Source organism: Ornithodoros turicata, chromosome 4 (genome assembly GCF_037126465.1).
Source record: "Ornithodoros turicata isolate Travis chromosome 4, ASM3712646v1, whole genome shotgun sequence".
NCBI lineage: Eukaryota > Metazoa > Arthropoda > Arachnida > Ixodida > Argasidae > Ornithodoros > Ornithodoros turicata.
This window is the reverse complement of record NC_088204.1, coordinates 41,640,148-41,656,653: the sequence shown is the minus strand read 5'-3', so window position 1 is coordinate 41,656,653 and position 16,506 is coordinate 41,640,148. Positions and strand designations below refer to the sequence as shown.

At 45.8% G+C, this 16,506-nt stretch overlaps 1 protein-coding gene across 3 annotated transcripts; it reads left to right on the top strand.

The window, feature by feature from the left end:
- The first annotated feature begins 5,831 nt into the window (after nt 1-5,831).
- LOC135391459 (forkhead box protein J1-B-like) lies at nt 5,832-16,223 on the top strand. Of its 3 annotated transcripts, XM_064621716.1 has the most exons (4): nt 5,832-5,910; nt 8,671-8,925; nt 9,422-9,611; nt 13,330-16,223. In XM_064621716.1, the coding sequence occupies exons 2-4, from the start codon at nt 8,690-8,692 to the stop codon at nt 14,047-14,049; spliced, it is 1,146 nt and encodes a 381-aa protein (XP_064477786.1). In that variant the 5' UTR covers nt 5,832-5,910; nt 8,671-8,689; the 3' UTR covers nt 14,050-16,223. The 3 variants fall into 3 exon arrangements, 1 of the variants encoding a protein (XP_064477786.1); XR_010421955.1 differs by lacking the exons at nt 5,832-5,910; nt 8,671-8,925; nt 9,422-9,611 and adding an exon at nt 11,785-12,097 and having other exon boundaries at nt 13,330-13,416; XR_010421956.1 differs by lacking the exons at nt 5,832-5,910; nt 8,671-8,925; nt 9,422-9,611 and adding an exon at nt 11,785-12,339 and having other exon boundaries at nt 13,330-13,407.
- The last annotated feature ends 283 nt before the right edge of the window (nt 16,224-16,506 follow it).

Sequence of the window (16,506 nt, the reverse complement as noted above, 5' to 3'; positions counted from 1 at the left end):
CCACGATCCTGAGGGATTACGATCGTCCCTGAGAGGGACGCGACCTTCGGTCCTACTTTTCTTTCAATAGCAGGCAGCGAACAAGTGCCCATTCATGGAACCCAGCCCTCACCTTCCAATTTGTTTCGGTTTCAGTCTGTCTACCAACGTTATGGGTAGATGACTGCAAACTCACAACTGGGGAATTTTATGACAGGAAACAGCAAAAGCGAGGGTGGGGAGAGAGAACAGAAGAGGCGACAGTTTCTTCCCTTTGTGGCAAGGCCGGCGCTAGACTGGTTTGGAGGTCAGCTTTACGGAGATAGAAGGGTGGCTGATGCAGCGCTCTGGCCCAAGTTCTGCTATGTGGAACGCTTCAAGTACTTCCCGAGTAGTTTTTCTTTTGCTTTATCTGTGGTGAGGCGGAAGATGGGGTAGTAGCCACAGTTGCGGCAACGTACCGCGAGATATATAAGGAGTGGTATTGGAAACCAATGATTTGCGTTCGTTGAGCCATGTATTTAAGTACCTTCCCTTTTGTCCTATGTATTTCATGCCACAGGAAATCGGGATAGAGTAAATGACTTGCTTCAGGCAAGCTACCAATGGAGATTTGTGGCTGAGCTTCCATCCTTTTTTCCCTTGGGGCTTGTAATTCACACGGCGACAAAGACTTGATACGCTTGATAGGGGCAGATATCACTACCGGGACCTTGTGTCTCCTGCATACATTTTTTAGGTTGTGTGATAGACCATGTATATAGGCTCCGTGAACTTCGCCAGGGGGAGGCTCGACGCCCTGTCTTCGGCGCCACTCAGCGGCGGAATTGCTCGCAACTTGGTAGGTCAGTCGTCTACAATGGCTGTAGTTTCGTACGCCGCGGCTTCCAGAATTTTATTTGATTTGCCACTTCTTCCGGAGTTCTAACTTAAAAAAAAAAGTGCATTAAGCTTCACGATAGTGGTCATCTGTATAGAGTCCGTGAAACTCAGAACAAGATAAACGTTGGCCTAGTAGTAATTGCAATATATATGAGACATTCCTAGCGGACCACCATCGAAGGAGTGTACGAGCGGTGCGGATACGCAAAACGTAATCTCTGTTATCTTGACGGAAAGTTAATTTCTTGAATTGAACTCCGGAATTTCCCAAGGCAACCTACCGTTTCTTTGCGGAAATGGGTTCCCCGTGGTCATTTTACTCAGTATAGCACATAATCCCACTCGTAATGCAATGGCAATTGCCGAAATAAATTCGCAGAAAATCCGTGGAAATGAGCCCTTGGCTCCGCCACTTTTTTGACGGCTCGTAGTTTGAACGCAAAGCTGCGAAGAAAGGAGGTTACATTGATACGCCACACGAGGGGGGAAAGGGTTAGAAGCCGTCGGGTGACATCATTTTTGATAAGACAGCTCTGATTCCCGCACTCACCGCGCGTGTTTGTTTCGTTGGTAAGGCTTGTACCCTTTCCCCCCTCGAGTGGCGTGTCCAGGGGCGCGAAGCTCTAGTAGAAATCTATTGTAGCGCAAAACTCACGTGACCTCCGGAGCTGGACCAATGACTGAGGACTGGCAACCTTTTTGTTTTCGATTATGGCGCCAATGACGTACGAGGGTGGTTCCATAAGTTTCCAGCCCGAGGTAGAAAATGCACGCGAATTTGAAAATGCGATTAAGGACGCGTGGCGCCATCTGTTGGAGGGCCGAAGCACCACCCTCAACCCTCTCCATGCTTTTGTCGGTTGGAGAGCTGCATTTCAAACAGCCAGGGTGCACTCTTCAGTTAAAATGGAAAAAATCGAGTAAATTGTCTCGTCACGTGTCTCGCTAAGAAAGGTATTGTGGAGGTGCAAACATGCGACCCTCCACCTCCTGGTTGTACCGCTCCGTCGTACGGTCCATACCCCCGAATGCTGCTCCGAGCTCACCTGCACTCGCTGAGTACCATTAAAAATTGCTCGGTCTGAAGAGATCACCGCGCCGTGATAAAATTCTTGACAAAAGAGTGACAAAAGCCCCCGTGAAACGCTGGGACAAGTGCATTAGTGCAGCTGGATATTACGTCGAAAAATAAAACTATTTTCTCGCCTTAAGTTCATTTTACTTTTGCGAAATATGAAAAGTCCCGGTTTGACTTGAACGCCCCTCGTAGTTTTTGTTTAAAATATGTAAAAAACAAACAAACGGTAAACAACGGTAACGGTAATATTGGTCGCTAGCTAGACGCTCCATATGTGACACAAATGTTTAGTCAAAAAGATGATACCCATTCCAGAATAAAGTCGTCTGTGTAAACTACTGATTAACTACATGCTTCGCAATGTGGAGGAGGTAAACAGTGCTTCCAGCATCCTGTGTCGGAGATTTCCGGCGCACGTCAAAAGAACCCCAGGTGGTCCAAATTATCCGCAGTCCTACCCTGCAACACTTGCAACATGTCGCCACACTGTGCAGACAAATCTTACGTATAACATCACGGTACCGTTATCCCATTATTACGTACTACGAAAACTAAGTCGGCTGGGCTGTGCTACAGTAATACAACTATCGCCTACTCTCAAGTCCTTATGGTGACGTGGGCTCTGTGGTTTACGTAACAATGTCAGTGTCTGTAGCGAAGGCAGAGACGACAATTATTAGCTTTTCTTTTTTTTTTTTTTTTTTCAGTTTTGTACCACACGATTGTAGCTCGTACAAAGCTTACTCGCTGGGTGATTTCGCTTCACACAGGCAACTTCTCCTTCGTTCTTAGACTTTCGTGATTATCTTTTCCACCTTAGTGAGGATGGTAAAAATGGCGCCTGGAGAGCTCCTCGAGCAAGCCATCTGTAGCTACCCTGTGCATGTTGGAATCTGGCTTTATCGCAAAAATAATGGTGCTCCGCATCATACTTTTTATGACTAATTGAAATTTTGCTACCAAGGAAAAAGATCGCACCGAAGCAATTTGTATGTTGCAGGAAAGGTTAATTAGAGCGTGAAGGATTTTTCCCTTCGTGGGAAAAATGGACTCGCACAACGGCGCACGTTAAAACCAACCGTGATATCAATTTTTTAACGATACTTATTGAGGAGCTGTCAACGGTGAGCAGACACGTTAGGCAGAATCATTGGCGCTATGAGAAAATACGCTAGTTTTGTAAGCCAGTTACTTCATACAGCCACATTCGATTTCTACTGAAAGCACTGCATTTATGTAACTTTCTAATGATATAAATATTTTCCTCGGGGAAGTTTCGAAAACCCGTTGTGGAAAGCCTTAGTGAGTACACACTGAAATGATCCTTCTTTAGCCCATCTTCGCGTGACATCTTCCGTCAGTTTGGCTTACAAGAAGTTGATACTGACACCGACACAGAGCACATAGCCTTAGCGACTAATATTAGCGAGGCGTATCGGAAGGTGTTCATGACAAGGAAGTTCTCGAGACATGATAAGATTCCTTCCAAATAGCTGACATTACATTGCTGTTGTATGATTTGCAGCGAGTTCATTATCCTATCGTTTTCATCCTTTACCAACAGCTAGATGCGCATCTCTTCTGAAACGACCAGTGGGACAAATTATTCAATTACAGAGCATCAGGAGTGCGTATTAAAGACCGTTACTGTGAGGGCAGGAAGGCATCCTATAAGACAGAAAATTTGTTAGGGAGTTTCAATTTGTCGGAAGCACATGGTCATCCTGTCCTCAATTCAATGTGTCAGTGTTTTGAAGAATTTGCGACGTATTCATTACACAATGATAATATAGCAAACCGGTGACAGCAACTCCGGATATTCCGAAAAAAAAAAAAAAAACTGTCCTTGAGGGCAAGCAATAAACCTCTACCCGACAAGCGTCATCATGACGTTGGTAGACAGATCGAAACCAAAACAGATCGGAAGGGGAAAGCTGGGTTCCACGAATGAGCAATTGTTCGCTGAAAGAAAGTAGGACCGAAGGTCGCGTCCCTTTCAGAGACCATCGTAATCCCCTCAAGACCGTGGCTTTCAGGCGCAACCTTGTTCGCCACTAGCTTTGAACGTAGTTCAACTCTACCAAACTCGTGGCGCTGTCGAACGTTATGACGTCATTTGTTTACAAACGGGGAGAGGTCTATTCCGCTCAAAAACACTATTGCATCGCGGAAGATAACGTCATGTACATCATGTCAAGTTTACAAACGCCATCAAACAAGGCTTCGGATTTTTAGTTATAACCGAAAAACGCCGAAGACAAATGAATGTCCGAGGAAGATTAGGGCGATAGAAGGCGTTCTCGATGATGCGCGTGCAAAGAGTGTGGAGCGATGTCGGACAAGAACCTGTGCATCTATGAGCTCTGCCTTTACGATTTAGGTTTCGCTGTGGAGCAATCAAGTTTTCCTTTTATGATGTTTCAGACGGGCTAATTTTGTATTGGTTTTAAGGCTGCGCTGAGACGCACAGTTTTGAAATCATGAGGCGATTTATATTGGCCGATAACTGTAGACCATGTATACGCCAGAAAAATCACCGCAAAACTCCGATTCAATTAAAATTAATAAACACCAAAAACATACGCCGAATCATATCTAAAACCAAAAGTGTAAGCGCATAACCCTACAGGTAACGTATCTTGGTCGTGTGCTTTATGCTGCATGTATGTTATTTGAGAGGCCACATAAATATTACACCATCTTTAAGTACATTTGGCAACGAGACGCCTGTACAACAGGGGATACAGCGGAACAGTATGTTCGTTGCTTTTATTTTGCAGCGGTGCTGTATCGCGTTACTTTTTCAAATATGTAGCAACGCCGAAACCGCGCTGCTGCTACTGATGGACGGCGCAGAATTTCATTTGTTAACCCTTTCGGCCCTGGAATTATTTATTTTGATCCAGATTTTTTAAATTTACATTTTGTTACTACTGTGCACCCATATAGTATGCTTACATAAAAAAATTATTCAGTTCATAGTTATTTCGTAAAATGGCTACGTATCGTCAAAACAAGACACCAGGGCTCAATGGTTTGTCTGAGGGGGCATATGGGAGACGAAGGCTGCGAGTCTAGTGAATGGTTGGGCTGACTGAACGCGCGTTTAATGACAATAGTATTCGAATACAAGCAGCATGAGCATATGAAGTCTAAACCGTCTTCACGTACATATTTGAGGACCTCCCATTGGTACGAAACCAAAAATTTTTGAAGGGTTTACTTGATTGCCTCGTTTTCGTACGGTTTACCTACAACGTTTAGGATGTTTATCGACGCTTTCTATCACTTATACTCACTTACGACAACTGGATAATATAGGTCTTGCATAGCATTTGTCAGGCTTGCTCCACCGACATGGAGTAACGTATTCTTCCCAAAACAGACAGCAGGGTGCTGTGGCTTATCCAGAATCCCAAGCATGGGGGCCTTGCAAAAAACTTGGACCGAACATTGGATAATTTATTCCATGAGCAACACGCTTTTTGGTATGCACTCCGAAAAGAAATGCATCTATATGGTGCGTCACGCTTGTAGATCGTTGCAGGCTGTCACCTGGTCAAGCTGTCAGCTCAGAAGAGATGTGACATCTGGTGCACATTTCTTCTCATTATCACGATGGTTCACTACGCGTGGCCTCATACACTTCTGTGCTCTTTTCGCTGCCTTCACTGCTTTATCTTTGCTCGATCGCCCCTTCACCTCGCCCCGACCTAATCAAGCAATAAGACATGTCCGTAACCCCCTCCCCCTCATGTACGTCCTTCGAGAACGAGCCTCGATCCCCCCAGAGTGATGGTCTGGATGGCCACTATTTGAAAATCATGAGAAAGTACCAAAATGAAGAAGATAATCGCAAGTTATGCGACAAGTGCTGCATGAACCATCGACATACGCGCCCTATTTGCACAACCACTGAGCCCTGATGGTGTCAAAATCGCCCAAGTGGTTAACACCCCGGAAAACAAAAGGTAAGCGTGCACCGATCAGTTTCTCAACGCAATGATGTTTTGGTAGGTCTCACTTTATGTCATAGAAAAAGATAAATGTTGTTACCCTGTAGAGAAAGCCACAATAAAATGACAAAGTTCACCCATTCCGCGTTCATGACCACGACCCACCTCCGCCATTTTTAGCGCTTCGTCTTCGTCTCGGCACGCGACTAACGAAAGAAAATTGATGCCGTCGACGCGTGGGATGCCCAACATACAGTTCTATGCCGGTTCCAGTGGTTTCGGTTTTGTTTCCGAACCGCACGAGCACTTTTTCTGACCTGTCCGATTTTGACGACGCCAGGGCCGAAAGGGTTAACGCACAAGCACACGTAGAACGAAAGCCCTATGTATTGTAGCACGCATTGTGAGAATTGGAGGGAATGTGAGTGCGTCTGTGCCACATGGCCGGTCGATGGCCAGGCAAGGAAAGAGGCAGCTCCATTGTCACGTGATACGTCCCACACTTGGCATCGATTATGGTCGTCGATAGCGCATAGGAGGGCTGACCCCAGGCGCCATCTTGGCTGCCTCGCCGTTCTTTGTGGGCGATTTCGGTGACTATCAAAGCGACAGAATCTTGAAAAGCTTACAATAACGTTCACTCTTGTGTTGCGTTTTTGTACACGGGTTCCCACGAACGTTACTCTCTTGTTGCGTTCATCAATCAATGTGTGGAGCGACTCATGTAGTTACGTAAGTCGACGGTGTCTGAAACATAAATATCCCACAGATAATATTCGTATTTTTTCTGGGAGACTCGCGAGAAAGCGGTCCATCAATTCATACCTACACACACACATAAATGGGATGACGATGTGGTGGGTCAATCTCCGCCGTTATGGCGGTAGACTGCCCCATAGCTCTTGTGGAAGGGACGCGAAAGTGACGATGATGGAAAGGTGTCCCATTATAGAGTTCGTCCATTAATCCAGCGCTGATAAGGATCTCAGAAACAACTCGTAGGCCTTGCATCAGATGTGTAATACCCACAAAACATTATCTTACTGCGCAATTTGAGCGCAACATCAGTTGCTCGAACGCAGCTTCAAATATGTTCTTATCCAACTCCTATTCGTAAATAACGCAAGTTACCCTGCAGCAGGTGTTCACGTCCAGGCTTTCTTGTCCCCGTCCAGCAGAGTTTCGGAAAGCGCGTCTGACATGCTCGCTCCTCTGCAAGAGTTGCCGAACAGACTCACATAAAAGAGTGCCAACCAGCGCAGAGGGGATAGTACAGTGCCTGCTCGTTGTTGGTGGCTTCAGTATAATTATGATCTCTTCTCCATCAGGTCTGTACACGACGGAAGCTTCACGGAATTACATAAACCAATAGACAGCACCCGAGTTGATCGCATCTCTGCGTCGTATAATGAATCTCAATCTAAAGTGATTTACAAGACCGGTGAGGTGACGTTTATCTGGAATGTACATATAACGCCCTTGTGCCTACAAGCTCTTTGTAATCGGATTTCGAGAGTTGCTTGGAGCGTCATATGTTTGTGTTATTCTGAAGTCGAGCGATCACAATTTTTCATTACCTCTCACAGCGAAGTATGTCGGGAAGTAGTGTTCAATTTATCGTAACGACGTTTTCTTTAAATTCCGCGTTAGCGCCGCGAAGCAGCTGTTGTTGTGAACGGCGTATAGACATGGACAGATGGAGAGAGGACAGCAGGAAGGACTGGGGGACAGGGAGGACAGTATGCGTCCTGGGCGCACTTCAGGGGCAACTATGACGGCATTCGTCTGGAAAGTCTGCCAGAAAACCGAGGGGAAAGAACAGACAGCGCAGCAGGCGCCGGGATTCGAACCCGCGTCACCTCCCAGTCCCGGCGTGGAAGGCTGCGATCGTGACCACTACGCCACGCGAGCTAGTTGTAACAACATTATAACTCATAAAGAACTACGGTAAGGCATAAAATGCCATTCGTTTTATTTATTTATTTATTTAGAAATACTGCTCGTGCCGAAATTCGTTGTTGTAGAAATTGGATGAACCGACGTTCCTCGCCAGCTACTACTCCGTGCTTTGAAGATGGCTATAGTGCAGGGTAAAAACATAAAGATATGCCCAGCTACGCTAAAGGGTACACCACCAGGGGCGGATCCAGGGTTTTTCTTAAGGGGGGAGGGGGTTGCACAGTATTCTACATGCATCACCTAGAGCCAATTGAATCACTATGTGACGATAGAGATTGAAAGGGGGTGAGGACATCCCCCACGTTCCGCGCCTGGACACTACTACCATGACCTACGGGACTGTGACACTTTCATGACATCTACTGCATGCCACGATACTGAAGAAAGAATTATTTTGTCTGCGTATCGTAGTATACTCGCAGGTGACTTAGGCGTCGAGCTCTGACAGCAGAGAAGTGAGAGCCATTCCTATGGTTCACTTAAGACTGCCCCCGAATACTGTTGTTACACCCCTTTAAAAAGTTGTCACCCACAACTGTGGCATCACCCTTGAAGGCAATGCATGCACTCTTAAACGCAACTTCGCCACATAACACATGGAGGACCGTTGCACATAGCGATACAGTCTTCACATCTGGGACGACTGAAGCGTACTCTTTTCGGTGAGAATCACAGGATATGCGAAGTGTCACGGAAAGTTGTAATTTCTTTAACAAATCACGAGCGAGAGCAACGTCATCCAAAATGTCTATGAGCGTGTTATTTAGAATGTGTAGCATCCACTCATATTTGCAATGTGCGATACCATGTCTGCAGGGAGCATAATTAACCCATCATGTCGGTCGGCGGACAGCTGACAAAGGAAGAAGCAGCTTGTCAACTGGCTCGCAACTGGAAGCAGAAGGGCTGCTCAGTGTCTGCTATGGGGGATGTAGACGACGCTCTGACTAGCCTACATTGGCTGCAGAATCTGAACCTGATGAATCGCATTGGCGCACCGACACCACCGACGCCTCCCGCAAGTCCTCCTCCAACGCATAGTAGCGATTCACCCAAAGGAACTGCCATAAGGTAAGAAGGAGAATATCTTAAAGTTTAGGTGCAGCTTCTACGAAAACCTTCACGCGAGCTCATAATGGCGTATTTGTTGTTCATCAGCAAATCAGTTGTCCATCAGCAAAGAGTATATCGAATTCTCCTGTCCTCCTCAGTCGGTAACGTGTTGGCTTGTTGAGCTCAAGATCGCGGGCTCAAACCCGGCCGACGACAGTGGCAACGTGGGGGAGGTAAACTTTGTTTCCAGCACCGTGTGTCGGAGGTTTCCGGCAAAAGAATCCCAGGTGGTCGAAATTATCCGCAGTCTTACCCTGCGGCACGTGCAACATGTCGCCATACCATAGACAGAGAAACCTTACGTGTAACATCGCGGCACCATTATTATTATGTCGAATCGGCTTAATTAATCGCAAGCTTCGATATTCCAGCGCTTCAAGTTTTGCGTGGTGTCATTAATTCATTGAGACAGTGTAGTGAGTTGGAGTAACTATTGCAATGTCTCTTTATGCAGATGCTGCTCTGAACCTGCTGAAGAAGCCGTTGATTACCGAAGCAGTAGCAGCAGCAAACCTCCTTACTCGTACGCTACGCTCATCTGCATGGCCATGAAAGCTAACAAAAATAAAATGACCCTCAGTGCCATTTACAAGTGGATACGGGAAAATTTTCTCTACTACAGGAATGCAGATCCAAGTTGGCAGGTAATACACGGTTTCACTTATAGCGGGAATAGATGTGCATGAAATAAAACGCAGGACGAGTCTCTCGGAATTCCGCTATGCTATTCGTTTCGTTCTTGTAGTCCTCCTCTGAAACGTTATTTGTGAAGCACTCCGCTTGCCGCTGACCCGTGTTTCCAGTGTTGTGCTAGAGTTTTCCTAGTAGTTTAGTTTGCCATTACCATTCGTCATGTGCAGTGCCGGATTTAGAGGAGGGCAGACGGGGCACTTGCCCCCGGGCCCCCACCACAAAGGGGCCCCCACCAGTAAAGGTATTGTCCAAGGGAAATCTGTTTTGCATGCCTGAAACGCATCCCTGAAACGGAAACTTGGTAAAAATCTGTCCTCCTTCCACGCATATCGACCCCGAATAACACACTGGATAGACATGAATAGAATATTTATTTCACTTGTCTACGAAATGTTCAAAATATGACAAAACCTGACAGCTGAAAAATCTCGGACTAGTGTGCCATACGGCCGCCGTCCTTTAGAAACAAAACGATGTCATTTATAGACATATAATACACGAATACATAGAATACATAGAATAATACATAGAATACACCAGGGAGCCCCAATAGCACAGTGCCCCGGGGCCCCACCATTGTAAATCCGGCACTGGTCATGTGCACTGAGCTTACACGAGAACGCCTTCACTTTTAAAGGTACTGTAAAGCAGCACCGATCAAATGTCATTTAGTGTGGCTATTCGATAGTCCAAGCCACCAGGACAAAAACTGTGCAAGTTTCATTCCAATCGACGGCGCAGTTAATTAGAAAATTACAATTAAAGATTACGGGCAACACTGTACTAGGTATTCGAAATGAATCCGTACTTCTGACACATACGGCGGCAACCACATTGCATGCGTATAACACTGGGCCCGACATAACAATCCACCACAATCCACCATAAAATCCGCCCCTGCAATCCACACAACGATCCACATCTGAGGATAAACGGATAAGCGAACTGAAATGAAATGCTGAGCCGTTGAAAAAAATGCGTCAGACGTTCAAGAAGCCAGACAGCGTCGGGACTTGTTTGTTCACAGAGGTTCACAGAGAGAGTTTGTTCGTTCGAAAGAGGCCGCGAACAAAAGGAGCGCGCAGGCGCAGCAGAGAAGTATAGGGAGAGCCCCCATCGAACAGCGGCCAGCACTGGGTTACTTCCCAAAAACAGGGGTTTCAGAATGCATAGGTAAACAGGAAAACTAATAATATGGTTACTAAAATAACGAAATTCCGATGTCATAGTGTGTAATACCAATTTTCAATGTTGCCCGCTGTATAGGGGGTTGTTTGACACCAGGCGTCGCACCGCTCCACTACGCCGCAGAGCGTATATTAAAAGGGAGTCTGGCCATTGGGAGGAGTCACAAAAAGAGGCTCGACCTGTCAATCACAGTTTCGCTCCTCTGATTGGTTTGCTTTTTACCAAGGGGGTCACCATGACACCATACTGCCACCCAAAATGGCGACGAAGACAAACGCAGTGAAGCGGGGATTTCGTGACAAAAAATTTTCACAGACTAACCTGATTTTACGCGGCAAATGTACATCCTAATATAAGTTTCTCGGAAATCAGTTTCAACTTATGCTCATCCATCGATAGCTAACTGAAAATAATACGTTTTGTCGCCGGTGTTAGGCCTAGTGAAGACGGCGGTCACAACGAAATCACAACAAAAACGGCGCTGTGCTGTACAATCTTATATTTAATTGCTGGATTTCATGGATATAAACATTCTTGCCTCTTATATTCCAACTATTCATGTAGATTTGTTTAAAAATCATACCGACAACAGAATGTGTCCCGGCAGGTAGTTCTGCCGGCAGCGGTACAACGACGGAAGCAGACGACAATTCCCGACGTGCCTTACGCTCCCTAGGTGGCGCTCATCAAATTTGCACCAACAATCCACTACTTTTGCAGATTGCGAGAGGTATCCATTTCAATCCCATCCAATCCACTTGCCACCCAAAATGGCGCTGCCCATGTTGGATAAGGGTGCAAATAGTGAGGATAGGCTGATTGATAGCGCCCCATATTTCAAGACTTCATTGGTCGGAAAGCTGAAAAAGTGGGTGGAGCTTCAGGTATAGGCATGACCCATTAATGGCCAGACTCCCTTTTAATATACGGCTCTGCTACGCCGCATCTTTCATGGCAGTTATATAGTTATAGTTATAGCGCGTTGTCGGTCGTATGGTTCCGCATATAGTATTTAGAAGCAACAAAGGCTCTAGTCACATCACCGGCATATCATTCTTGTCTACTGCTTTACAGTACCTTTAACGTGGTGTTCTTATGTTCGCGGTACCAGCGTCCGAGCGTGCGTTACGTGTGGGATGCTGAAGATACGGGTGTCCTGAACGGGCGTTGATCACAAGGGTTTTACAGCTGACATCTTACCTCAGGGCTACGCGGGTTGGTCCTGCGATTATTGTGAACACACCACATTGTATGTAACAGTACCTAGCAAAATATATGTCGTCCCTTTGTGTGTGGGAATACCTGTGCGAATCACCATGAAAATTTCAAATGATCCATTATAAAACAGTGAAATAAGGCATTTCTTGCTGCCACTATGGAAGAGGACCAGAGAAATGTTGAAGCGTGTGGTACGCGCTTTCCTCGTGCAGAAAAACACCATGTGCCTCTTTGATGTGGAACGTCGAGCTCGCAGCTTATTTTAGGCTTTAGGTTAACAGACTTTTCTGCACAGATTTATAATGACGTTGCCTTTCACATATTCGATAGCCATTAGTCTGCTCCAATTAACGTCGACAGAATCACTGGCATCCCGCCTTGGGTTCACAACGCTGGGAATCTCACGACAGACAACTTATTCATTTAATAATCATTATCGAGGACATTAATACATGCTACTGATCCAACTGGAAAATTGGTCATACTGACAGATCCCCAAAAACGCTTGTATTGCCAACTGTAGGAAGGGACAAGCGCAATGCCTGCCCACATCACATCTAAACAAAATAGTACTGCTCTCGCCCTAGCAACGAAGAGCAGGCATCCACTACTTTGTCTCCCTCCCCGGCGAATATTAGAACGCCGATTTCAAGGGCGACGGCCGTTTCGTCCTAGGTTGAACTCGTCGGCGCGGCACAGGCAATCATGCTGTGGCCGAATCAGTATTAAGGAATCAGTCTTCGTCACGATCACGCGCTATAACAATACAGAGTTTTAGTACATCGTATGCTATCGCCTTTGCGTACGTAAGGGATAGCATTGATGGTTCTGCGCACGCCCATAACAGAAAGAGAGCTTCGCGCAGTGCGCAGAACCACCAACGGTATCCCTTACGTACGCAAAGGCGATAGCGTACGATGTACTAAAACTCTGCGATATCGGAACAATACCCGAAGGCATCAGTCGTTCATCGGGAGTATTTTCTTGTTGTGTATACGTTGCGGCGTACAGGGTTCCGTAAATGGAGCACTGGAATTCCATTCTGCCACCGAGCGAATGCTCTGAGCACAGAGCACCTTTCTCCATTTCCGTAAAGCGGTAAAGGAATGGATGAATGAACGGCCAGGCCGATTCATCCACAAGTTTCCTAGCAAAGTCGGTCGCGGACATTTCAGTTCATTCGTGTTCGGATGTGACACATGTCTTACGCGCGATAGTTAAATATGCGCAGTTACCTAAAACTGTTTACATTTACTTTCGCAGAACTCCATCAGACACAACCTTTCTTTGAACAAATGCTTCGTGAAAGTTCCACGAAGCAAAGACGAGCCGGGGAAAGGTGGATTTTGGCGTCTGGACCCGGTGTACGCCGACTCCCTCATCGATGGAGTGTTCAAGAAACGTCGCAGTGCCACCAGTCGCTCCACAGTTCCACCAAAGCGTGCTCGGCGTGCACAGCAGCCTGCACTCCAAAGCTCGACCCAGGGAAGCAGCCCAGCTGTGATCGTGGAACATGTGGACCCTGCAGCAGTTGTCGTCATGGATTCCTCCATGGTAACTGCAGCACAGACCATAGACGATGTGTGTGACTTGAGCGATCCTCTGAAGGCAGACCTGTCGTGGATTTTGACTGAGAACGACCTGGACCTCGATCAGTTAAGAACGGAAACGGCCGTTTTACAACTCGAGGAAGATTTGTTTGGGACGGACAACCTCGCTGTGTCCTCTAGTGCGGATTGGTGGACGGGCTTTGGGCAAAATGAAGCCGTCTGCGTGACACCACAAGCGACCACGCAGCAAGGCTTTGGACTTTTGGGTTCGGAACCTGAAAGCCCGACAACTGCGTTTGAGCAACAAGGTGTTGCGTCCTATGGCGAAGTCTCAGTGTCCACTGCACCGTGGGCTGACTGCAAAGCTGCCTTGGAAGCTGCTGCGCTAGAACTTGAAACTTATGCAGAGATGGACCCGGTGCCCACGTACTGATTATTTTTCTTATGGCCTTCCTGTCAGAGAAATTATACTGAAAGTAACTGCGTGGTCATTGGTATTACAAACTGCAGATGTTTCACTGCATGTAGCGGATTTCCGCTTGCTCCGCAAAATCTTGCTCCATCTTCTCCAATTACTCCATTAGCTGCTACCATTTGACATTAGCTGGTCGACACTGTACGATTGTAGACTGCATGTCCACAATCGCGTGCTGGCTTCGGGAAATCTTGGTTTGTCACAACATAAGCACACAACAGGCTCATGTTTGATTGTGGTACACTCAGCGACTGTGCTCAGCGCAGAATGAATCAGAATTGTATCTCGCACGGCGGCAAGCGGGAGATCCTTACAATGACGAGTCCTGTCTTACAGTAGGGTGATTTCATGCCGAATCAGGCAGGGTAGTCCGGTCGACATCTCAGATTTTTTCTTTCAAACATATATCAAAGCCTAGACCCTAGGAAGCATATATTTAGGAGTGAAACTATTTGAAAATAATTGCTAGTTATTTTTCATTCAGATGCGGACGTTTCGACAACAGCGCTTCCTTGTTTGACGCCAGTATTTTCATAACTATTCAACATCCAGTTGATTATATATATTGAAAAGTTAAAGTTGTGGTCGGATGGCTACGTAATTATAGTGAACGTTGAGATAAATGGGAGACAGAAGACAAAAGTAGGGGAAGTAACAAAAGAGGGTCTATTAAAACTTACGTCATAAAAGCTAGGGGCGACGTCCACGTTGCGGCGGAAGCTCCGCCTTCGTCAGGACGAAATAGCTAAATGTGGCCACGAGGATGATAAAGGGCTTTACAATGAGTTATATACAGGGTGTCCCAGCTAAATGCGAACATATCTTTTTAAAAATATATATATAACTTTCTCCGAGATGAAACAAACTGCAATATAGTAAATGCTGAAGGGCACTCCTTAGGAGGGCAATAGCAAACTCCCAAGGCAATGTCTTAATTAACTTTCAATAATTAACCTTTTAATTATAAAAGCAACGAAGTTGTCCCAATGACAACATCTTGTACCTTCGGTCACCTGATACCGGAGCAGATTTCAGAAATCCGTTCGATACCGCAAAAAATTCGTGAAGGAACACCATTTTTTCCTTTATTTTGTTCATTGCGCATCTTCGGGGACGAGTCTTTCCATCTCCCCCAATGCAATGCGACCGACTACTGACAGTAAGTGAAAAAAAAAAGAAAGAACCACTGAATTTGATGGAAGGGAACCCCGAGACAAAGGAAGACGTACACAGAACAACAAACTATTGTTCGAATTTCTGAATTTGTTGTCCTGTGTACGTCTATTCCTTGTCTCAGGCTTCCCTTCCATCATGTACAAACAGCTAGCTTGCACCTTATCTCTCCTTCAGCTGAATATATTGAATCGTTATGAAGATAGATGCATCAAATTTCATTGGAAGCGCTGTGGTCGAAACGTCTGCATCTGAATGATAATTAATTCAAAAATAACCACCAATTATTTTCAACTACTTTCACTGCCAATAAGCTTCCAAGGGACTAGGCTTTGATATATGTTTTAAAGAAAAAAGTCAGAGAGGGCGACCAGACCACCCTGCCTGATTTTGTGTTGTCATCCAGTATTTATAGTAACAGAGTAGACCTATATGTAAGGTAGAGCTGGTCGGATCATTTCGAAAACCTGGGGATAGGACACGCGCCTGAACTCTGTGACACGGTGCTGGATCCAATGTGTACGATGGCCACTCAAAACAATTTCCTATTTCTTACGTACAGACCTGGAAAGATTTGCTTTGATGCTTGGGCATAGCATGCGGTCCTTTCCAGCTCACTGACAAATTATTTTTCAACGTGCTCTTCACACTACATTGTGAATGCTTCTAATTCAAATCAAATGCTCAAGCGTACAAACTGTGTGTTTTGCAACTGGTACCCATCATTGTGTGCGATACAAAGTGCATCCGGGAATATTTTTGTCAACACCATCACCTCGTACGAAAACAGTGCTCTTTCAAAAGATTTGGCCTAGCCTTCTACTTAGTGATGTAAGGCAAGCATGCTAGTCATTGTGTCTCTCTGTACAGAACAGCCTTGTGCAACCTTATATACTCTAAGTGTTCCTGATGTAGTGTCGACGGTTGGACCTGTACATAATATACTATAATACTCGGAGTCCAAAGTGTATGTATCTGCCGTATCCTATCTTTTGGTGGTAACAATGGTTAGGTCTTAGTTGCTGCATGTAAAATGTAGGCGTGAGATTGAAGGACGAAGGGTAATGGCATGAGTCAATCAAAAGATGGACGGAAGAGAAGGAATTCTTACAAACAATTGTGTACCATTTTTGGTCCTATGCGCTATACGCATATGCGTTGCCAGGATAACATTCGTGAAGAGTATTCTTGTCCATTTCATTTCCAAGGGCTGTGAACAACATGTGCTGACACTGTAGAACA